The sequence below is a fragment of the Microcaecilia unicolor genome, chromosome 3 (assembly GCF_901765095.1).
Source record: "Microcaecilia unicolor chromosome 3, aMicUni1.1, whole genome shotgun sequence".
NCBI classification, from domain to species: Eukaryota; Metazoa; Chordata; class Amphibia; order Gymnophiona; family Siphonopidae; genus Microcaecilia; species Microcaecilia unicolor.
The window spans coordinates 198241501-198265395 of record NC_044033.1 but is presented as its reverse complement, the minus strand read 5'-3'; the positions used below and the strand labels follow the sequence as shown (position 1 = coordinate 198265395).

Below are 23895 nucleotides of genomic sequence, written 5' to 3'. Positions count from 1 at the left end.
CCCCTCTCCTTCACTATTGCAACTCTTTCCTCCGCTCCTCCCCATATTTTTGGATCGCCTTCTGTCCCCTCCTCTTTTAGGGATCTACATTCCCCTCCCCCAGCCCTCAGGAATTCCTGCAAGTAGCGTCTCGCATTCCTGCCAAGTAGAGGAAAACAGTCTGGGAGGGGCGCAGCCTAACCCCACCGCGGTCCTAAGCCACGCCCCTCCTCCGCAGGCAGACCGCAGAGCCCCACCCAGGCTCCTCCCTCCCGGGGCGCCGGTTGAGTTGCACCGCAGCGCTGGCCGGCGGCAGAGTGACAGAGCGTTCCGTGTCCCGATGGAGCTGCATTAGGGGGAAGCCGCAGCCGAGAGAGTCATGGAGGGGGACGGGGAGAAGATCCCGCAGGGGGACTACGGTAGGACGCTGGCTGCTTTCCTGCTGCATCTCCTGGAACTGGAAACAAAAATCCCCCTCCCCCCCCCCCCATCTCTGTGCTGGGGTGGAAGGACCTGGAGTCCCTGCCCCACACCCCTTTCCTGGGGCAGATTTCCCTTGCTGCCCCCCCACCCCATCCCCTCTGGCATGCATTGGATCCCTGCTTCTGTGTACTGCCCGGGGCACGTGATGGGGAGTGGAAAAAAAGGGGCTATTTTTATTTCGGCTACAACTCTGCCCGCCTAGATGGACTACAGGCGTTTTTATCTGCGTTCAGTGACTCTATTATGATGTAACGTGGCCTTGAAAGATGGCTGACCAGTCCCATATAGTATTGTCATTGGAGTCGGATCTGGTGCTTTGGGGGGCAGATCCGGGCTAGAAGACAGCAAGATGTTGTCTTAGTTTCAAGGGTGGGATGGAGCAGTCTCCCCTGCCTAACCAGAGAGCTAGGGGGTTGCCGAAAGCCTCGCTTTGACCCTCCTCTCCGCCCCCCTTTTGCCCATTTCTTTTCAGATGCCCTGTGCACGTGGTCGAGGTGGCAGAGTGGAGCTGGAGGACATGAATCCTCTTAGGGTGTGGACATCTGTCCTGTTCTGCAATTTATGTGCAAATAGTCTTGTGAAAATCCCACCCTTGTGTCTGCTGTACCGTTAACATAGGCTTAAGAGCAAGACGAATGTCCAACACACACATGAAAACAAATGCTGAACAATGAAAACAAAACAGACCACGATCCCTGCATTCAAATAAGCCTCACTCTTCTGAAAATACCCCAAACAGCAGCTCTTGCTGTCACAGGGAGCAAGTGATCCTCTCCCAAAGGTGTTGCTGACCTCCTAGAGGCCTGAAGATGGGTGTTGGACATTTTTTTTTTTTTTGAGGGGATGAACCCATTTTTCAACATTTGCACCATCAGACCCCCTACTCTGAAGTTAAGCTTTTATATTTGCATGTGTGTGACAGTGCTTGTCATTCTTTCTGGGGCTGTGACCTAGTGATAGTAGCCAAATAAAATTGTGTGACCACCCCCCCCCCCCCAGGTGCACAATAATGATGCACCTATGGAGAGCCCACCCAGGTCAGGACCCCAGATGTGGGTTTTACTGTCCCACAGTTTGGGAAGCTCTAATTAAGAGGATGTAGGGAATGGTTAAATACTGAACCTGTGTGTTTGTTTTGAAAGCATATATCTTGTCCCACCTCCCCCCCCCAGCCCACACACATCCGTTGCATCTGTTCCACTGAGCAGCTGGGTGTGAGTTTGCATGAGGCCACATCTATAAACACTCACTGCCTCTTAATGTTTGCTTGTAGGTTAAGGAGTGGAGGGATGGGTGACATCTGTCCCCCTCCTCAAAGCTAGATAAGCTACAGCAGTTCCCAAACTTGGTCCTGGAGGCACCCTGCCGGTCAGGTTTTCAGGATACCTACAATGAATATTCATGAGAAAGATGTGCATGCAGTGGAACCAGTGCATGCAAATCTCTCTCATGAATATTCATTGTGGGTATCTTGAAAATCTGACTGGCTGGGGTCCCTCCAGGACCAGGCAGTGTCTCATGCTGCACAAGCAAAAAAAAAATAAAAAAAAGCATCAATAATGAATATTACAATATAACAAAATGATTGTGTTTATTTTTATTATTGACTATTGTTGGTTGTTTTATTTTTATTCATTGTCTATAAAACCTAGTGTGTACATCCTACTTAATCAATGGGGGCCTCTTAAGCCTGGCCCTGCCTGTTACAGATCAGCTGTAGCACTAGCTACAGCTAGGACTGAAGGCTTATTAGGTCACTGACTTTTCAATGGTACCAACATTTAGAAGCCTAAAAAACAGTTGGCCATAGGGGTGGATTTAAGGCAGGGAAAAAGAAAACCAGTGCTAAGCTTCTAACTTACATCTAGCCTCATAGGAGCCAACTTTTCAAAATTATTGGGAGTGCTAAGCCCAGTGAAAATAACCCTTCCTTGGACACAAACAAGGAATTTTCTCAATATTGGGGGTGCTCAAGCACCCACATCGGCTCCTATGTCTAGCCTAATGAATAATGAATTGGGTACACCAAGCGGCATGGCGGAGTGGTCTGGAGGTTAGAGCAGTGACTGGAAAGCAGGTTCGGGTTTCACTGACCCTTTTGATGTCATTTTGGAATATGTCTTAATGCGGTTTAATGCAAGTCCTAGAATGTATCAATGAGACCTGTTTCTAAGCACATTGTTTGCATTACCAGATCATTTTATTTTATCTATTTATTTATTTATGCATTTGTTTCTCACATTTTCCCACCTATTGGTAGGTTCAATGTGGCTTACATGATGATTATGCAGTGTATTGGTTACAGATAGTACAGAATGAATTATTTAATTTATTTATTTATGACATTTATATCCCACATTTTCCCAAACAAGTTTGAGTTCAATGTTGCTTACAATAAACAGTACAGGATACATAACAAAGAATAATGCACAAGAAAGTAATTTGTTGTAAGAATCCGATTTACAATACAGTATCATAAACATTACATTTTTATTAGAGTTTTTAAGGCACAGAGAGAGACTTAAGTAGAATTGTAGCAGATTATATTGAACTACAGTATAGTTTTTATAGAGCAAGTACATTGTATCTAGAGTTAGTGTTGGTTGAGGTGGGTTGGCGCCGCCGCCTTGATTCAGTTTCTGACCAATTATCATATTCTTGTATTGTTATTCGGTAATTTGGGTGGTTAAGTTGGTTTATTTAGAAGGTACTTTCTGAAAAGTATGTTTTCGGAAGGTTACGTAATTATCCTTGAGTTTTAGGTCTTTTGGTAGAGTGTTCCAGAGCTTGGTGCTAACATGGGAGAAGCTTGAAGCGTATGATGATTTGTATTTAAGGCCTTTACATTTAGGGAAGTGGAGGGTTAGGTAAGATCTTGTGGTGGTATTTGTATTCCGGATTGGTAGGTCTATTAAATTGGTCATGTATCCTGGTGAAAGGCTGAAGATTATTCTATGGACCACAGAGCAGATCTTGAACGATATGCGTGCTTTGATTGGTAGCCAGTGCAATTTTTGTAGAAGGGGTTTGGTGCTTTCGACTCATGTTTTTCTGAAGATGAGTCTGGCAGCTGTGTTTTGTGCTGTTTGTAGTTTCTTTAAGATTTGGTCTTTGCATCCTATGTAGAGTTCGTTGCAATAGTCCACCTGGGCCATAACCATGGTTTGAATCACGTTACGGAATATTTCTCCTGGGAAGTATTGTTTTATACGTTTGAGTTTCCACAGTGAGTGGAACTTTTTCTTTGTAATGGCCTTGGCTTGTTTTTTTTTTTATTTATACCCCACGCTTTCCCACTCATGGCAGACTCAATGCGGCTTACATGGGGCAATGAAGGGTTAAGTGACTTGCCCAGAGTCACAAGGAGCTGACTGGTCTGATGATTTATAGGATTTTCAGGTTGTCTGAGATTGGGAGAGATGAACCTAAGACATTAATGGTTGTGAATTTTTTGTGTTGTGCTGGGATGAAAGTATGAGGTGGTGTTTTTTTTTTCCAGTGCGTTCTTTTCTATCAAAAAAGGTGCTGGTACTCAAATGCCAGGCCACCCTTCAGGGGTGGGGTGATCACTGAAGGACCCACCCCACAATAGCCAGGCCCCCTGCAACCAGTCACAGAATCTATGACAAGGCAGAATTGTTGTGTAGAGCTTGAGCTCTTTCATTATAATTTGGGGACCATGGGTCAATTTTAGCATACAATGGAAAAGGTGCCGGTACTCAGTACCCCCTCAAAAAAAGCCCTGTTTTTTTCCCTGTTTAGTTTCAGTTTGAAGGCTGATGCCCAGGATTCCACGGTATTCATGCTGTTTGTGATTTTAGATAGGTTATTTTTTAAGGGGACAAAGATTATAATATCGTCATCATATATGAAAGGATTGAGATCATGTTTGGTTAGCGACTTGGCTAGTGGGATCATCATAAGGTTGAATAAAATGGGTGAAAGTGGTGAGCCCTGTGGGACACCACATTCAGTTTTTCATGGTGAAGAGATTATGGAATTAGAATTGAAGTCTATGGGGTGAATGGTGTAGGAAAGGGATATTTAAGAGGGTGATGCCATTGAAGTCTATGGGGGTGAATGATGCAGGGAAAATATATTTAAGAGGATCATCAAAGTCTATGGGGGTCAATGATGGGATGAAGAGGGTGATGCCATTGAAGTCTATGGGGGGTGAATGATGTGGGGAAGAGAGATTCAAGAGGGTGAAATTTCAGTTGTGTCACCCCCTTTAATATTAGCTACTCCATAATATCTCACAGCAGGTTGAGGGGTGTTAATGTGTTTGTACGTGACTTATTTTTCATACTTTAGAAAGAGATTGGTGCACAGCAGAGGCAGGCTGCATGACCCATGATCTCCAGTGCAAAAGACATAACAGTTTTGTTTTCTTGAGGTTATGGTCTGTGCTCGCAAAGTTGAAAGCTGTTTCCTGTTAATATTCTCACTGTTACTATGCTCTGTATGTTCAGAGACAGGCCTTTATGAGGCTGTATAGTGCTGTGTTTACTGATGGCATTTACATTTTAAAAGTCACTCTGACATTGTACAGCTCTGTGTACACAGAGGGCACCCTGCAATTAATACACACATCGATTTGGGGAGGTCAGATGCCTAGAATCTTTGTTCTAAGCTGGATATTGACTAAGAAACTGTCTCATCTTGTTGCAAAAGGGAGGAGAGTTTCCCTGGGTCAATGAAGCAGTAAGTGAAGTGAGTGTCTTATGATTAAATCTTATTGACCCGGGAGAGCTGCAGTGTGAATGTTATGGCATTGCTGATCCCCACGCATTTTTTCACTGGAACGAGAGGGAGTCTCCTGCAAAGTCCATCAGGCTTCTCAGATTATAAGGGGAAAAGCAGTAGATCCCCTCCCATGTGAAAGAGCAGGTTGAGGGAACCCTGCCGATTTGCCCTGAGCTCCAGATTTTAGTAGGGCCTGTACCTGGCCCCACCTAGGCAAACCTTCAGCGTTGTGCCCTGACGCCAATTTATTTCCAGGCCCTTGAGTGAATCGCCTTAATACTTTGGTGCTAGGCAGTATATAAAGTATTAAAATCAAATCAGGCCCTCCCCCCCCCCCCCCTCCAACCAAGAGGATCATTCTGAAATCAAAGTGGGATCATCTCTCCCATCTAGCACAACTTGATTCCACGTCATCCTGTCTTTGGATAATTTCACTGGCTCCTTACCCTCCACTAATTCAACTCAGCCTTCTGCACCTGACTTTGCAAAAGGCTTTCTAGATAAGACTGGAGTGGAGGAGTGGCCTAGTGGTTAGGGTGGTGGACTTTGGTCCTGGGGAACTGAGGAACTGAGTTCAATTCTCACTTCAGGCACAGGCAGCTCCTTGTGACTCTGGGCAAGTCACTTAACCCTCCATTGCCCCATGTAAACCGCATTGAGCCTGCCATGAGTGGGAAAGCGCGGGGTACAAATGTAACAAAAATAAAATAGGTATTATTGGAGATTCTAGATGGAATGTTGCTATTCCACTAGCAACATTCCATGTAGAAGGCTGCGCAGGCTTCTGCTTCTGTGAGTCTGACGTCCTGCAGATTCACAGAAGCAGAAGCCTGCGCGGCCACATTGGTGATCTGCAAGGGCCGACTTCTACATGGAATGTTGGAATAGCAACATTCCATGTGTAGAATCTCAAATAGTAGCAACAGTGGAGGAGTGGCCTAGTGGTGGACTTTGGTCCTGAGGAACTGAGTTTGATTCCCACTTCAGGCACAGGCAGCTCCTTGTGACTCTGGGCAAGTCACTTAACCCTCCATTGCCCCATGTAAGCCGCATTGAGCCCGCCATGTGTGGGAAAGCGTGGGGTACAAATGTAACAAAAAAAAAAAACCTACATCAAGGATTCAAACCTACTGCCCATTGTTTGCTTCTTCTCCTTGTCACTGATCTCCAATATCTTTATGCTGAGGGGAAGATATTGGAGATCAGTAACAAGGAGAAGACTCCCCTGCATTCTTGTAATCTGCCTTCTGTCTAAGGAAAGTTTCTTCTTGAAACCTTCCTCTCCTCACACACATCTGTTACCTGCATATCTCCTCTTGTGCTTCCCTCAACCTCTCCTTCCATTCCTCCTTTCTATGTTTCAATCTACAGAGGATCTCTGATGGAGAGGAAAGGATTGTAGAGATTAGTAGTAGGTGAGGATGGACAGACTGGATAGATCGTATGGTCTTTGTGTCATTTTCTATGTTTCTGTGTACAGAGGATCTGAGGGAGAGGAAGGGATTGGAGAGATTAGTAGTAGGTGAGGATGGACAGATTGGATAGGTTGTATGGTCTTTATCTGTGTCATTTTCTATGTTTCTCTGAAGAAGGGATTATAGAGATTAGTAGTTGGTGTGATGGACAGACTGGTGGATAGACTGGATAGGTCCTATGGTCTTTATCTGTGTCATTTTCTAAGATTCTATGCACAGAGGATCTTTGAGGAAGAGGAAGGGATTGTAGAGATTAGTAATTGGTGTGGAAAGGGAAATGGGACTTGATATACTACCTTTGTGAGGTTTTTTTTTTTTTGCAACTACATTCAAAGTGGTTTACATATATTCAGGTACTTATTTTGTACCAGGGGCAATGGGAGGGTTAAGTGACTTGCCCAGAGTCACAAGGAGCTGCAGTGGGACTCAAACTCAGTTCCCCAGGATCAAAGTCCACTGCACTAACCACTAGGCTACTCCTCCACTGAATAGGTTGTATGGTCTTTATCTGTGTCATTTTCTATGTACAGAGGATCTCTGAGGGATAGGAAGGGATTGCAGAGATTAGTTGGTGTGGATGGGAGACTGGATAGGTCATATGGTATGTATCTGTCATCATGCATACTTACATAGAAATATAGAAAATATATCTCACTTTTTGAAACAGAAATGGTAACTGTCTTGTACAGCATTAAGCAAGGGAAGTTCTTTTCCTTTTTGAAGTCTTTTAAATTCTATTTCTCTAAGATATTCAGCTCTTAACCGGCTATGTGTTACCACATAAAGATAGGACTGACATTTATGTGGTCCAGGTTACCTTGGCCTGTTAAGAGTTGAATATCGGTACTTAACCAGCCAAGTGCCGACTCTGCCTCCGGAACACTCCTAAAATAGCCGGTTGTGCTGTGAGGATTAACCGGTTAAGTGACTTAACCAACTGGTTAAATCGCTTTGAATGTATTCTGCAAACCAGGCAGCTATGTTTTGGAACGCATGACCTCCTCAGTTAAGCCAAATGGATAATTGTTTACTATTTAGGAAAGCCATGAAAACGTTCTTATTTCAGGAATATAAACTATTGAATTCTGATGGTACTTCCTAGGGTCTACCTAGTTTTTTTCTGTTTGTAATCTGCAAAGAACTGAAGTGGTATTTTTCAGAATACAAGCCAGTCAATAGAAATAGAATAAAATAATACATAGAAAAGAAAATAAGATAAGATGACACCTTTTTTATTGGACTAAGTTAATACATTTTTTGATTAGCTTTCAAAGGTAGCCCTTCTTCATCAGATCTTTCTGATCTGATGAAGGGCTACCTTCGAAAGCTAATCAAAAAATGTATTAATGTAGTCCAATAAAAAAGGTGTAATCTTATCTTATTTTCTTTTCTATGTTTTATTTTATTCTATTTCTATTGACTGGCTTTAGAAGTGGACTAACACGGCTACCACATCTCTCTACTCAGAATACAACAAATGTAATGTGATGTTATCATAACATCCATAATAAACTTATAAACATAACCAATACACAATATTAAATAAAGCAGACACAAAAAAAACATTTTAAAAAAATGACATTAAAATCAACACAAACCCCAAATTCTATAAACGGCAGCCAAAGTTAGTTGCGCAGTTCTAGAATACGGCCAGTTACATGTGTAACATAATTAATTGGTAGCCATTTTGTCTGTGGAGCCAGCATGGGCAGGAGCGACTGGGGATTGTTCCTGCCTCCCTTTAGACCATCGATATGGTAGGCTGGGGGGAGGGGGGCTATCTGTAACAAACTCCCCTATATCCAGGACCTCTTTATCTCGTGTCACCTCCATCTGCTCGCCATAACAGAAACCTGGCTCTGCCCTGATGACTCTGCTTCAGTCGCAGCCCTCTGCCATGGCGGTTACCTTTTTTCACATACTCCTCGCCCTGCTGGTCGCGGGGGCGGTGTTGGACTACTTCTCTCTCCCTCCTCCAGATTTCAACCCCTTCTTCCACCTCAATCTCACTGTTTTTACTCCTTTGAAGTCCACTCTATCCGCCTTTTCTCTCCTCTGCCTCTTCGAATAGCGGTCATTTATCGTCCCCCTGATAAGTCCCTTTCATCCTTTCTCAGTGACTTTTATGCCTGGCTTGCCTTCTTCCATGATCCTTCCTCCCCCTCTCTCATCCTTGGTGACTTTAATATTCCTGCTAATGATCCTTCCAACTCTTATATTTCCAAGTTATTCGCTTTAACATCCTCCTTTAATCAACTATGCTCCACCTCCCCCACTCATCAAAATGGTCACTGTCTTGATCTTATCTTCTCCTCCAACTGTTCACCCTCTAGTTTCCTTGCCTCTGATCTTCCCCTCTCTGATCACCATCTTATAACTTTCACACTTAAATCTCCTCCCTCCCAGTCCAGTCCTATCTAATTTATCTAGGAATCTTCACGATATTGACCCTTCATCTCTATCCTCCCATGTTTCAAACCTCCTCTCTACTGTGGCACCACCATGTCTGTCAACCAGACTGTTTCTTCTTACAACAATACTCTATCCTCTGCCTTAGACAGTCTTGCACCTTTGATGAACCGCCCTATAAGGCGTACAAAACCCCAACCTTGGCTGACTTCTAATATCCGCTACCTACGTTCCTGTACCCGCTCCGCCGAACGCCTCTGGCGGAAATCTCGGGCCCTTGCTGATTTCTTACACTTTAAGTTCATGCTGACCTTCTTCCAATCTGCTCTTTTACGCGCCAAACAGGATTATTATATCCAACTGACCAACTCTCTTGGCTCTAACCCTTGACTTCTCTTCACCATATTGAACTCTCTCCTCAAGGTGCCCCCTCCCCCAACTCCCCCTTCATTATCTCCTCAGACCCTTGCTGAATTCTTTCACGACAAGGTTCAAAAGATAAACCTTGAATTCTCTACCTCGCCACCTCTCCCCTCCACTAGTCCGTTCCCCTCTCTCTCCTTCCCCTCATTCCTTTTCCTCCTTTCCTGAAGTTACTATAGAGGAAACTACACTTCTCCTTTCTTCCTCAAAATGTACCACCTGTTCCTCTGATCCCATTCCCACCCACCTTCTTAATGCCATCTCACCTGCTCTTATTCCTTTTATCTGTCACATTCTCAACCTCTCACTTTCCACTGCAACTGTCCCTACTGCCTTTAAACATGCTGTGGTCAGACCTCTCCTTAAGAAGCCTTCACTCGACCCTACTTGTCCCTCTAATTACCGACCCATCTCCCTCCTCCCTTTTCTCTCCAAATTACTTGAGCGTGCTGTTCACCACCGCTGCCTTGATTTTCTCTCCTCACATGCTATTCTTGACCCACTACAATCTGGTTTTCGCCCTCTCCACTCAACCAAAACTGCGCTTACTAAAGTCTCCAATGACCTATTACTGGCTAAATCCAGAGGTCTCTATTCCATCCTCATTCTTCTTGATCTTTCCGCTGCTTTTGACACTGTCGATCACAGCATACTCCTCGATACCCTGTCCTCACTTGGATTCCAGGGCTCTGTCCTTTCCTGGTTCTCTTCCTACCTCTCCCTCCGCACCTTCAGTGTTCACTCTGGTGGATCCTCTTCTACTTCTATCCCTCTGCCTGTCGGTGTACCTCAGGGTTCTGTTCTTGGTCCCCTCCTCTTTTCTATCTACACTTCTTCCCTTGGTTCATTAATCTCATCCCATGGCTTTTTCTACCATCTCTATGCTGATGACTCCCAAATCTACCTTTCTACCCCTGATATCTCACCTTGCATCCAAACCAAAGTTTCAGCGTGCTTGTCTGACATTGCTGTCTGGATGTCTCAACGCCACCTGAAATTAAACATGACCAAAACCGAGCTTCTCATTTTTCCCCCCAAACCCACCTCCCCACTCCCCCCGTTTTCTATTTCTGTTGATGGCTCTCTCATTCTCCCTGTCTCCTCAGCTCGAAACCTTGGGGTCATCTTTGACTCTTCTCTCTCCTTCTCTGCTCATATCCAGCAGATCGCCAAGACCTGTCGTTTCTTTCTTTACAACATCCGTAAAATCCGCCCCTTTCTTTCCGAGCACTCTACCAAAACCCTCATCCACACCCTTGTCACCTCTCGTTTAGACTACTGCAATCGGCTTCTTGCTGGCCTCCCACTTAGTCACCTCTCCCCTCTCCAATCGGTTCAAAACTCTGCTGCCCGTCTCGTCTTCCGCCAGGGTTGCTTTACTCATACTACCCCTCTCCTCAAGTCACTTCACTGGCTCCCTATCCGTTTTCGCACCCTGTTCAAACTTCTTCTACTAACCTATAAATGTACTCACTCTGCTGCTCCCCAGTATCTCTCCACACTCGTCCTTCCCGTGCACTCCGCTCCATGGATAAATCCTTCTTATCTGTTCCTTTCTCCACTACTGCCAACTCCAGACTTTAGCGCCTTCTGTCTCGCTGCACTCTACGCCTGGAATAAACTTCCTGAGCCCCTACGTCTTGCCCCATCCTTGGCCACCTTTAAGTCTAGATTGAAAGCCCACCTCTTTAACATTGCTTTTGACTCGTAACCACTCGCCTCCACCTACCCTCCTCTCCTCCTTCCTGTACACATTAATTGATTTGATTACTTTTTTTTTTTTGTCTTTTGTCTATTAGATTGTAAGCTCTTTGAGCAGGGACTGTCTTTCTTCTATGTTTGTGCAGCGCTGCGTACGCCATGTAGCGCTATAGAAATGCTAAATAGTAGTAGTAATAGTAGTTGTGGTTCTCGGAAGAGTGGGGGCTGTAGGCTGTACAGCACAATTTTGGTTTCAGCCAAAACTGAAACAAGACCATATCTGAATTTCAGGCTGGTTTCTGCACTGACACCGAATTTCAGTCAGCCTCCTACCAAAGAGTCAAGAAGTCCTAATGTGTCCATCATACACAACAGAAAGACAGTTCCTGCTGGCTGCTCCAACTCCCATCCCATGGGTGAGGAGAGCTGGGAGCAACATTGGCTGACTGGCTGTAAGGTCACACTAAAAATAGCCTTCTCTAATTTAGAATTGGTCAGGCCTACCCACACCAGACCTAGTGATACCCCAGATAACCAGTGGGGGTTTCCAGATAACCCCAATGAATATACATAGGCGAAAACCTGACTGATTGAATCACCAGGACAGCTTTGGGAATCTTGTGACACTTTAATCCAGCCTGGCGTGGCGGGAAGCCATTTTGTGTGTAGGGATGCCCTCACTGGTTTCTCACTGGCTTGCCCCCCACCCCCCTCCCATGGATGTTTCCCCCTAGGGTGAGCCAAATGCAGAAAAAGCATCCTTAAAGTAACATCCAAACTGCTTCATACTTAATGGTAACTGTGAGAACAAGGCCACAGGTCTCAGATTTATGGGGTAGGGGGAGTGGGGGTTGGACTCTGCTGCTGTCTGTCTCATCGCTCCTTCCGTGAGGTATCTCACTTCTTTTTTTCTGTCTTTTTCTCATCAGTTCCTTGTTTTCAGTTTCTCTCTCTCTCTCTCTGCTTCTGTCTGACATGTTCCCTCCATATCCCTGAATGTCAAGGGAATTGTTGGACTTTTGTTTTCCAAGAGAGCCTCCTTTCCTCTGGGGCGTATCCCATGGCCTTGTTGTCTGTGGGAGCAGTGGAAGGAGTGACTCACAGTCCTGCATTGCTATGGTGCCCCCCTCCCTCTGCCCCAGCCCTGAAATCACAGCCTCTCTGCAGCTGTCTGTTTTCCAGCTGGAGGCCTCCAGATACCTTTTACACTGTGTGATGCTCAGAGCTCTGTACAAACAGTGAACAACCAAAGGGAGAATCTTATCAGAGCCCCATTCAGACACCACAAGTGACGCATGAATACTGCACAAACAGCTGAAAAGCAGATCTTTCATGAGAGCCCCAAGCAGACACCACAAGTATGAATACAGCACAAACAAATGAAGAGCAGATATTTGTTTATTACATTCTTAATAACTGCTTTGTTTGTGCAACACAAAAGCAGTCTTGCATATTACAACAAGTATGTCATCATGAACTCACGCAGGCATTGCAGCAGTACATATGAAGCATGAGTACAGCACAGACAGCCGAAGAATGAAGTCGAGGAAGGAGATTATTTCAAGAAGATGGTGATAAGTACTTGCCTTTCCTTTAAAGCAAACCAGAAATAAAGCAATACTGGAGCCAAAGGAGGCTTAACATAGGTGAAGGATCGGCTCTTGTCAGTTTTCAGGTGTGTCGCTCTTTTCTGCCCCCCCGGCTTATCGACCAGAGCCAAAGAGAGCCGCCAAGCACTGAGCTCCCATACTCCCAGGTGCATTGTGGTACTTGTAGTCTGTCTGCATTCTTTGGAAATCAGCATGGCAGATCACCTAAATACATGGGACATAGGTAATCAAGTTGCCCTTCCTGGGCAGAACCGACTGGCACAGCAGGGAGAGAAGTGAGAGGAAGGGGAGGGCTTTTCTTCTTAGTACCTGGTTAAACCAGTTCAGTCAGGCTGTGAGCCCATTGGGTGTGTGGAAGCAGCTGACAGAGACCTAGGGAGGGGAAAACAGACCGAGCAGAGGTGTCCAGAGAGCTGCACCCTGCCAGAATGGGGGCAGAAGAAAATTACTATGGGAAACACGGTAAGAAAAGGTGTAGGGTGTTCCGGTGCAGCAGCAGCCCCCCCCCCCCCCCCCCCCCCCCCCCCCAGTCTCTGCTAAATTCATTTTCCAGGTTGTTTTTCTGTTAACTTTAAGAAGGAGTTGCTTTCTTTCCTGCCTTGGGATGTTGGAACTGCTGGGGCCTTTTCCTGCCAAGAATTATCCAAGATGCCATTTAAATCCAACCGCACGGAATTTTCTTGCTAAAGAGATAAAGTTTGATTTGGCTAAGCCCTTGAATGTCTTTTGCGTTTGCAGTGGCCATCTTTTGTGGAAACGGGAGGCCCCCCAACAGGTCCCCTAAACACAGATGAACCATGCGCATTCTGTGTTAAACTGGGCACACGTTCCTGCCTGTGCTCACACTGTACAGATATGTGAAATGCAGTGCTGAGGCTTTACTCCTCACTTCCCCCACTGCTAAGGCTCCTCTGTGCTTATCCTAGGCTTTACCCCTCACTTCCCCCACTGCTAAGGCTCCTCTGTGCTTATCCCAGGCTTTTTTGAATTCAGTTATTCTTTTGTTCCACCTCCTCCAGGAGAGGCCGTTCCAGTTCACGCATCCCCCACCCTCTCCTATGCAGAACTATTTTCTTTTTGTGACTCATACTGTACATTGACCTTTTTATTCTAAAAAAACAAAAGAAAACTTTTTTCTGCAGAGAAAAAAACCCAACTTTGCTTCTTGTGTATTATTTGTCTTTGTAACAACTCTGGCAGAGTTTTGCTTAATCAGCATCTCGTTTGTGTACAGTAAAGCAGAATCTACCCAGGGTTATGAACTCTCTGCCACAGAGCTCCTGCCTCTGTATGTTTACCTATAATCCCACTTTTCACACCATCTCTAGCTGTGGGCTAAGCCCGGCACTGAGACAGAAGAGTTGTTTCTGGGCTTTCAATTCCACTGTTTCTCCTTGGCTGGGGTAACCCCATGTGCTTCATCTTGCACTGTCCTGAGCTCGCCCCACCCAGCCCTGGTAGGTGCACGGTCTGGGCACATCATGGGATGTCTTGTGTGTAACTTGGGAAGCTGATAGTGTTTTTCTTTCTTTCTCAGGTGAGCCTCAAAAGTATGATCCGACTTTCAAAGGTCCCATTCACAACAGGTAAAAAAAGGAGTTTCCTACCAAGAGACCCTGCATTGGAGCTGAGGAAGGGAAAGGGAAGCTTATACCATAAAAATATCTCACCAGGAAAGATCTCAGCAGCACCCAGTAACTGCGGTACTGTAGAGAGGGAGGCCGGGGGGGGGGGGGGGGGGGGGGGGGGGAGAAGGGCGTTTCATGGCAATACAGTTTTTCTTATTGTAACCTGTTTTAAACCAGGGCCGTGGAGTTGGTAAAAATGAACTGACTGACTCCAGCTTCAAAATGAAAACATACAACATTATGATATATAGAAAACTTATCTTTTTATACTTATATCTTTGTCCTGGATCTAAAATACAGGTCAATATCCTATATAATAATTTGCACCTCCAACATTCTGTCTGGATGCCTAGGTTCGTAACACAATTCCCATTGGTCCGTCCTCGCGTTGGAACGTCATGACGTCAGAGGGCGGATCAATGAGAGGAAAGCGAAACCAGCACCAGCCAGCAAAAGACGTTGGAGGTGCAGTGACGATCCCAAGTCGGCTGCCACCCGGGGCAGATCGTCGATGCGCATCCCCCCCCCCCCCGGGTGCAGCATAGCCCCCCCCCTCTGTTCCGGGGCAGAGGGAGCAGGGAACCAGCGGAGCCGACAAGTATGCAGCTGCTCTCTGCATTCCCCCAGCAGCATGCACCTGGGGTGGACCACCGCCCCGCCCTTGGTACGCTGCTGTGGAGGTGAGGATTAAATCGACGGAGAATCGCCCCCCCTCTCCTTCGAATTTCAGGCCCCCCATCCTCCAAGTTCCAGGCCCCCACCCTTCTCCTCTGAGTTCCAGGGCCGCCACCCCTCTCCTCCGAGTTCCACGGCCGCCCGCCTCCCTCCCTCCCTCTCTCAGTGGCAGCCCGACCTGCGTTGACCGCTCCCTCCCTCCCCTGCGAGTTCCATGCCTCCATCTTCAGAGTTCCACACCCCTGCGCCTCCCTCCCTCTGTCTCTCTCCGTGGCAGCCCGACCTGCGTTGGCTTCTCCCTCCCTCCCCCCCCCATGTGAGTTCCATGCCCCCCTGTCTTTGGAGTTCCACACCCCCGCACCTCCCTCCCTCTCTCTCTCTCAGTGGCAGCCCAACCTGCGTTGGCCGCCCTGTTCTTGCACTCCTGCACCTGCCCCTTGCCTTCCTAAGTGCTGGCTGTAATTTAAAAGTTCTTACCTTGGTGTACGCTGGCAGCAGTGAAAGTACAGCACGCACGGCGCTTCAGCGTGCCTTCTCTTCTCTCTCAGCTCTGTGTCTGGTTCCGCCCTTCCGCAAACAGAAAATGAGGACGGGACCAGAGGCAGAGCTGAGAGAGAAGAGAAGGCATGCTGAAGCGCCGTTTGTGCTGTATTTTCACTGCTGCCGGCGTACACCAAAGGTAAGAACTTTTAAATTACAGCCGGCACTTAGGAAGGCAAGGGGCAGGCGGACAGGTCGTGCTTGCACTCGGAGGGGAGAGAGAGAGAGAGGGAAGGAGGCACGGGGGTCTGGAACTCGGACGAGGGGGGACATGGAGTGGGGAAGGAGGGGGTCCTGGAACTCGAAGGGGAGGGGGTCCTGGAACTTGGAGGAGAGAGAGGGAGGGAGGTAGGGAGGGGGGCATGGAATCTTGCTAGCGCCCATTTCATTTCTATCAGAAACGGGCCTCTTTTACTAGTAATGTATATTTACTGGTACTTTAGATCCAGAACAAAAATGTAAAGCCTAATTTAGTTGGAGAGTAGAAAAAGAGAGGCGTTGGAGTCGAAGGTTTGGTACCAAGTCCATAACCCTGCTTTAAAAGATTTACTTTGAAAAGGTGGAGTAGAATGAAATTAAATTCCCTATGTTTATTCTTCTGCGGTGTTTGCTCCATACTCTGATATTTTATCCTGATGTTTCTTCTCTCTCTGACAGAGGCTGCACTGATATCATTTGCTGTATCCTCATCGTCATTGCCATCCTTGGGTATTTTGTGGTCGGGTTTGTGGGTATGTATCTCGTACGTGACCTGGGCAAAAGGGAGCTTTGGGGGGGGGGGGGGATGGAGAGTATGGAAGAAAACACCTAAGTAAAGATGCAAATGCACCAATATCTAGCTCCATCTAGGTTCTGTGCCCCTGGATCCATACAGGACTGAAATTCACCTCTGATCCAGAAAGGCAGGGTTTGTTCTTTGCTAGCTCTCTCCCAAAAGAAGAACTGGCCACTGCTCCACTGTAGGGGAGAACACAGGGCTATTTGTAGTGCAACTCTTTTTACAAACTCAGGGTAACCATCTGGTCCTGGTGTGTACTTGTGCCTCTGCTGGCAGCTTAGTAGGCAGAGGACTGGAGACTAAAACTTGTTTCATGCTGCTGCCTATGTTTACTTGGAGGATGTTGGGGGATGATAGCAATGTTAAAAGTACAGGTGCTACTTCATAAAATATAGATCGATTTTCTTCCAAGTGTATCATATGAAAAGAAGGTAAATTCAACAAATAAGAATTTGCCGAGCATAAAGAATGTAAGGGTTAATGCAAAGTAGATGAGATGGCTAGAGAAATCTTATTAATCAACACCTTGAACACCAACAAGATGATCTTATAATGAATCGGAAATTCAATTGCCAACCGATGTAATGCCATGTAATTTGCAGCATCCATTAGCAGACTCTTACAGTAATCAAAATGGGGACAGATGACACTTTGCACAGCCATTCTAAAATTATAATCTGTCAAATAATGCTTCAGTTGCTGCACCATTCTTAGTTAAAAAAAAACCCCAACTTACTACGTATATGATCCTGCATAGATGATTTTGAGTAGAGGAGTAGTCTAGTGGTTAGTGCAGTGGACTTTGATTCTGGGGAACTGCGTTCTATTCCCTTGTGACTCTAGGCAAGTCACTCCATTGCCCCAGGTACAAAATAAGTATCTCTATATAATATGTAAACTGCTTTGAATGTAGCTGCAAAAAAAAAAAAAAAATTAAAGAAAGGTGGTATATCAAGTCCCATTCCCTTTCCCTAATAACACCAAATGATTTATTTTTCTGAGCAAACAGTATGCTAACATCATCAATTGAGTGAATGGTGGCTGTTTGCAATATTGCAGCCTCCCAACCTTGTTCTAGCACGTCAGAGAATACCTCATCTTTCCTGATGATGTGCCACAGACTCCATTTGATCTCCATCTTTCCTGTTGACATGCCACAGGGCACCCCGACATAATAGCCCTGACAAAACAGCCTGGTAACAAAATAGCCCTTGACACAATGGCCCCTCCCACAAAATAACCCTTGACAAAATAGCCCCCTAGAGAAAAATGCAGTGCCATATTCTGGGCAGCCTGATCAGACCCTTTTGTCAGGGGGCTAATTAATCAAGGGCTATATTGTGGGCAGGCCATTTTGACAGTGGCTGTTAGGTCAGGGGTTATCATGTCAGGAATATTTTTTGTTTGGAGTTTTTTTGTTGGGGCTATTTTGACCGGGTACCAGCTGTATTTGGAGGTAGGAAGGTAGATTTCATGGGTCCAGTATTCAGAAAATACTGAGCTCCTAAATTTGTGTCCTGTTTTCAGGCAGGACCTAACACTTCAGCTGGAAATTCATCTTCATTTAGCAGTGTAAAAGTCAGTGGCGTAGCCAGACAGCCAGTTTTGGGTGGGCCTGAGCCCAAAGTGGGTGGGCACAAAATTTTCTCTGCTCCGCCCTACCTCCACCTCAAAATATAAATACTTTATGGGTGGGAGGGGCAGGGAGGGAGGGATGGGTAAATAATAGAATATTATAAATGAAAACTCTGAAAATGTGAAGTTTTGGAACCATAAATCTGACTAATTTATTTGACACTTCAATGCAATAAGAATTACTTACTTTTTGGTACATAGAGCAATAATCACTTTGACTTGTATTGTATAAACGTGAACTTTTGAGAATACTTTGGCCTACATAAATGACATGTACTATGGCTTGCATATTGTACTATGTTTCAGATGTTTTGTATTATCTATTAATAAAGACTTCAAAAAATTAAAAAAAAAAAAATATAAATACTTTAGCTAATGAGGATCCTCAAGCTCAGTCAGCTGAAGACATTTTCTGAAGGTGACCAGAACTCTCTTTTACCAAGCTTGGCAGGCAGCAGCAATGACCCTAAGCCACTGATGCCAGCACCACACACATGCTTAGCTGTCGATGGCTCAAGGATGCTGTTGCCAGAGCTTGGTAGAAGGGAGTTCTGGCTGCCTTTGGAGGAGGTCCTTAGCTGGGGATGCCTGGGAATCCTCACCAGCTATACAGCAAGGATTAGGACTATTGTTAGACCTACTTGGCCCAGGTCAGAAAATAAAGGAGGGCTCCCCTCCCCAATTCCCTCTCCTCTTTGCCTCCCCTCCAATCTCCCACCTGCCATTACTATCACAGCAACAGACCCTCACCAAATACAGAACAAGGGATCACAAATTAGAAATAAAAATATTTAGACAAAAATTGAAAAGGAACCCCAAGAAGTTAAACATAGCATTACTGCAACACTGGAGACATAAAACAGAGATGCATTTCCTTTTCTACAGAACACAATACAAAGACATTTGCTATGCACATTTCCAAAAGCTAACATATTCCATTTAAAACATTCAAAATAAAATGTTTTGTTTCTACCTTTGTTGTCTGGACGTTTTATTTTTCCATCTTGCTGGTTCCAATTTCTGTTTTCTGCTTTCCTCTCTGTCATCTGCTAATTCTTCTTCAAGTGGCTGCAGTCCATTTGTCTTTTCTCCTCTCTCCTGTCTGTTCCCTCACTATTCCTGCCTCTGACATATTGATCATTCCTTTGTAGCTCTTTTCTGCCTCTCTCTCACCCTTCTTCATCTCCTTTTTACTTTTCAACTACCTATCAAATTTCCATCTTCTTCTTTTACCCACTAGCTCTCCCATTCCCCATCTTACTCCTCCCCATCCCTACTTTCTCTTTTATCTTTAATCTACTCCCCATTACCATATTTCTACCCTCTGTAATCACTATCTCTCATTCATTTCCTTCCCACCCCCTCCTCCCCCTCTTGGCCTCTCCCACAGGGTTCCACCATTCCCATCGTCTTCCTCCCTCCACCTAACCAGCATCTGATCGCCTCCCCACCCCACCCTGGTAGCCTTATATTTTCCTGCCCCTTCTCTCTTCATTCCTGTCCTCTCCCCCATGGCCCATTTTCCCCCCTCACCACCTACTGTGTACCTCTCCCTCCCTCTCATCCATCCCCCATGTCTATCTCCCCCTCTCATTCCCACTGTCCACCATCTCTCTCTCCCTCTCCCTTGTGCTCTGATCCAACATCTCTCTCCCCTTCCAATGCATCTCTCCCTTCCTCCCCTCTACCATCATGTCTAACATTTCTCCCTTCCCTCCACCCCTATGCCCACCATTTCTCCCTCCTCTCCACCCCTATGCTCACCATTTCTCCCCCTCACCACCTATCCCCTCTCTATGCAGCATGTCTCCCTCCCCTCCACCTCATACACAGCCAAGACTTCTCCCTTCCTCACCCCTCCACCCCTTTGCTGCATCTCTCCCTTCTTCCCCGTGCATCTCCCCCTCCCACCCACCCACCTACCATGCCTCATCTTTCCATCTTCCCTCCCCCCTGTGCAGCATCTTTCTTTCCATCTTTCCTTTCCCCTGTGCAGCTGCTGTCCCCCGTCTTCCATCCCCCATGCGACATCTTTTCCCCATCATCCCTCCCCCCCATGCAGCTGCAGCAACTTTCACTTCATCTTCCCTCACCCTCCTTGCAGGCCCGCCCAGCAGCAGTGTTCCTGGACCCGACTGACAGCGATTCCAGTTGCAGGCTCCGCTCGTAGTCGCAGCAATTCCCACACGCTGCTTGCCGGCTGCCACTCAACAACCTCCTTGCGCTACTAAGCGCTAACCCGGAAGTCTCTCCTCTGCAGAGGAGAGGCTTCTGGGTTAGCGCTTTAGTAGCGCAGGGAGAGTGTTGAGCGGCAGCCGGCAAGCAGCGTGTGGGAATCGCTGTGACTTTGAGCGGAGCCTGCAACTGGAATCGCTGTCAGGTACACTGCTGCTGGGCGGGCCTGACCCAAATTGGGTGGGCTCAGGCCCACCCGGGCCCGCCCGTGGCTACGCCCCTGGTAAAAGTTCTGCTCCTACACTTAGGCCTTACATTCGTTTGCCTAGATTAATAAACCTATTTTATGATCCTAGTGCAGAAAATCAGTGCTAAGGCTCTTTTTTCCTCACCCTAAATCCGCCCCTTTGCCACCCACTTTTTAAGCTCCTGAATTTGTGAGTAAAAATGTATGCACAGCCCTAGAGGTTAATTGATGAGCATAACTCTGAAAGTTCAGAGCAGAAATCCTTCGAATATTGGGGCTGATATTTTAAGCTCTTCTGGTCAGGGATTGTGTTGAAGGAGCCGCCTGAAACTCCCCCCGGCACACAGATGGTAGATTTTTCTTTTGCTTTTTCAGCATGGACGCATGGTGACCCAAGGAAGGTGATCTACCCCACTGACAGTCGGGGGCAGTTCTGTGGACAGCTGGGTACCACCAACGAGTAGGTGGAATCCTTTTATTTCCTGAGTTTTAAGGGGCTGGTACAGTGGGAGAAGCAGGTGCCGGGCTGAAAGGGGGGGGGGGGGGGAGGTGGCTTGGGAGTTGAGCAGTGATGCTTATAATCCTCTGGGAGGTGAGTAAAGAGAGGAAAAAAGTAGATTTTGAAAGGACGCCTTATCCTCTGTGTCCTGGAACTTTTGAAGCTTTAGAGCGGGTAAGATGTATTTGTGTCCTAGTCTTGCATGTATCCTCCACAAGCAAAGCAACTCAGGAGTGATGGAAAATAAATCAATAAGATATAATTTAATATTGAAATTTTTACCCTTCTCCCTGCCATACAGAAAGAAGCCTTTTCTGTTCTACTTCAATATTATGAAATGTGCCAGTCCTATGGTGCTGCTGGAATTCCAGTGTCCCACCACACAGGTAATACAATACCAAAAAGATGTTCTCGTGCCCTGCCCTGCAGGCGCCCATCAGTCTGGGGAGGGTTGCGCTGTCTGGGAATTGTTAGCGTACTGTTTGTTCATTCTCCCCTGCTGACTGTGCAGCCCTCACCGGGTGGGGGTTTTGGTACTAGAAGCCGACTGAGTTTCAGTATTGACACGGAAACCTGTCAAAAATTGGAATTTGGTCTTGTTTCGGTTGAAAATGCCAGTGCATTTTTGACTGAAACTGTAACTCTCTCCCCCCCCCCCCCCCCTAAGCTGTACCGTTACAGGATTTGGCTGAAACCACATAGCGATAGATTCAGTTTCAGTGGAAACAGGAAGAAAAAAACAGTTTTGGTCGTCCTCTGCAGTGCGAAGCTTTCATTTTAAAGTACTGTGCATGTCGTCATGTGGTATTTTTTTGGGTAGAGGCACTTCCTTCCCCCAGGTGAACCCAGAGAGACAGATTCAGATCCCAGTTTCCTACCTGTATATAACCTATGTAAACTGCTTTGATTGTATCCATAGAAAGGCGGTATATTAAAACCATGACCCCTTTCCTGTTATCTGCATACAAATACCGCTCCCAATTTTCTTTTGAAGACATCTGCTCTTTGAATGCACAGAGAGCATGAGCAAGAATGGATCAGCCTCTTTGGGTTCATCTGGGCTTGGTTAGTGAGGTGGGATAGATTTGAGGACCTTTTCCTCTCCACCTCCACATAAAAATCTATAATCAAGCCACAGAGGCAGTAGTTGGGGTGTTTACAGGTAAGAGACAGCATGGTGGGGGGATGGAAAGGGGAAAGCTGAGCTGTTTGGTAAGGTTTCGGATGATAACAAAATCTGCAATAGGGTAAATACCTGATGGTGTGGATAACTTGAGAAGGAACCTAGTGAAGCTTGACGAATTGTCCGTAATTTGGAAGCTAAGATTTAATGCTAAAATATGCAGGGTCATGTATTGGGGTTGCAAGAACCTGAGGGAGTGGTACAATTTGGAGGAAGTACTTTTGTGCACGAAAGAGGATCGGGACTTGGGTGTGATTGTATGTGATGATCTTAAGGTGACCAGGTAGAAAAGGTGACAGCGCAAGCTAGAAGCATGCTTGGGTGCATAGGGAGAAGAATGGTCAGTAGGAAAAAGGAGGTGATGATGTCCCTGTATAAGACTCTGGTGAGACCTATTGTGTATAATTCTGGAGATGCACCTTCAAAAAGATATAAACAGGATGGAGTCTGTCCAGAGGCAGCTACTAAAATGGTCAGTGGTCTTCGTCATAAAGTGTATGGGGACAGACTTAAAGATCTCAATATGTATACTTTGGAAGAAAGGTAAGAGAGGGGCAATATGATAGACACATTTAAATACTTATGTGGCATAAATGCACAGGAGGCGAGCCTCTTTCAAAATAAAGAAAGCTCTGGAATGAAGGGGCATAGCATGAAGGTGAAAGGGAACAGACAGGAGAAATGTAAGAAAATGCTCCTTCTTGGAAAGCTTGGTAGAAGTGTGTAATGGAGACGACCACTGTATCTGAATTCAAGAAAGCTTGGGACAAGCGCATAGTATCTGTAAGGGAGAGTGGATGGAATGGATTTGCAGACTGGATGGCCACATGGTCTTTGTCTGCCTTCATTGTTCTGTTTATGCCAGATCGCCATCTAGTGGTCATGTATGAGAACTCTGGAACCTCCTGAAGGTTCCCCACACAGAGGGAAGGTGATAAGAGAGAGAGAGCGCTCAGTACCCAACAAAGTCTCTAGGAGACAGTCCCCAACTGAGAAAGCCCCTGGAGGGATTCAGAGGGGGTCTAGGAGCTTTGGAAACAGCCAATGGGGGAGACAAGGGCATTTCTGTACTTGGTTTTCTGTCCTGTGTTTGCATGTTTGCGCTCTCCGCAATACTTACTACATCATTTAATGTTTTTCCTTCAGATCTGTGTGGAGAAATGTCCACAGAAGTTCATGACGTACCTGAAAGTTTATCAGAATCAGCAGGATTGGAATTACTATAGGCAGTTCTGTAAACCCGAATTCAACAGCTTTGGCAAGGTAACTCCTGCCAGGTATCCAGCGTGGTTTCCTGGCCTGTTCTTTTTAAAAAGGTTCCTTTCTGTTTCTTTCCTCTTTGCAGCCAGTGGTGCTGATCTGCTGGGGAGAAAATCCCCCAGAAATAAATACAGCCCTCCCAACCCCCATATATATTGTATGAGAAACCAAGCGGCATAGAGGTGAGCGCAGTGGACTGAGAACAAGGGAAGCCAGGGTTCAAATCCCATTTCTTCCACTGATATTTCTAGTGACCATGAGCAAGTGACGTTCTGCCTGATTCTAATCAAAACACAGAAAAGCAAATAAGACGATACCTTTTTGTTATTGGACTGACTAAATACATTTTTCCATTAGCTTTCAAAGGTAACCCTTCTTCTTCAGTTTGGAAATAAGCAAATTTTGACAAGTAAAGAATACAAGTGAAACAGAAAAGCATTCCAATGACA

The 23895-nt window shown here is 46.0% G+C and overlaps 1 protein-coding gene across 5 annotated transcripts in view; it reads left to right on the top strand.

The window, feature by feature from the left end:
- The first annotated feature begins 251 nt into the window (after positions 1 to 251).
- The window catches only part of SLC44A2 (solute carrier family 44 member 2), a 46721-nt gene continuing 23077 nt past the window's right edge, over positions 252 to 23895 (top strand). For 2 of the 5 annotated variants that reach the window (XM_030197047.1, XM_030197046.1), the window contains exons 1-6: positions 253 to 398; positions 14364 to 14412; positions 16327 to 16400; positions 20880 to 20964; positions 21305 to 21389; positions 23333 to 23449. In XM_030197047.1, the coding sequence (XP_030052907.1) occupies positions 359 to 398; positions 14364 to 14412; positions 16327 to 16400; positions 20880 to 20964; positions 21305 to 21389; positions 23333 to 23449 (450 nt within the window). In that variant the 5' untranslated portion in view covers positions 253 to 358. Of the gene's footprint in view, positions 399 to 13187; positions 13289 to 14363; positions 14413 to 16326; positions 16401 to 20879; positions 20965 to 21304; positions 21390 to 23332; positions 23450 to 23895 lie in introns of those variants that run through there. The other 3 variants (XM_030197044.1, XM_030197045.1, XM_030197048.1) reach the window with 3 other exon arrangements.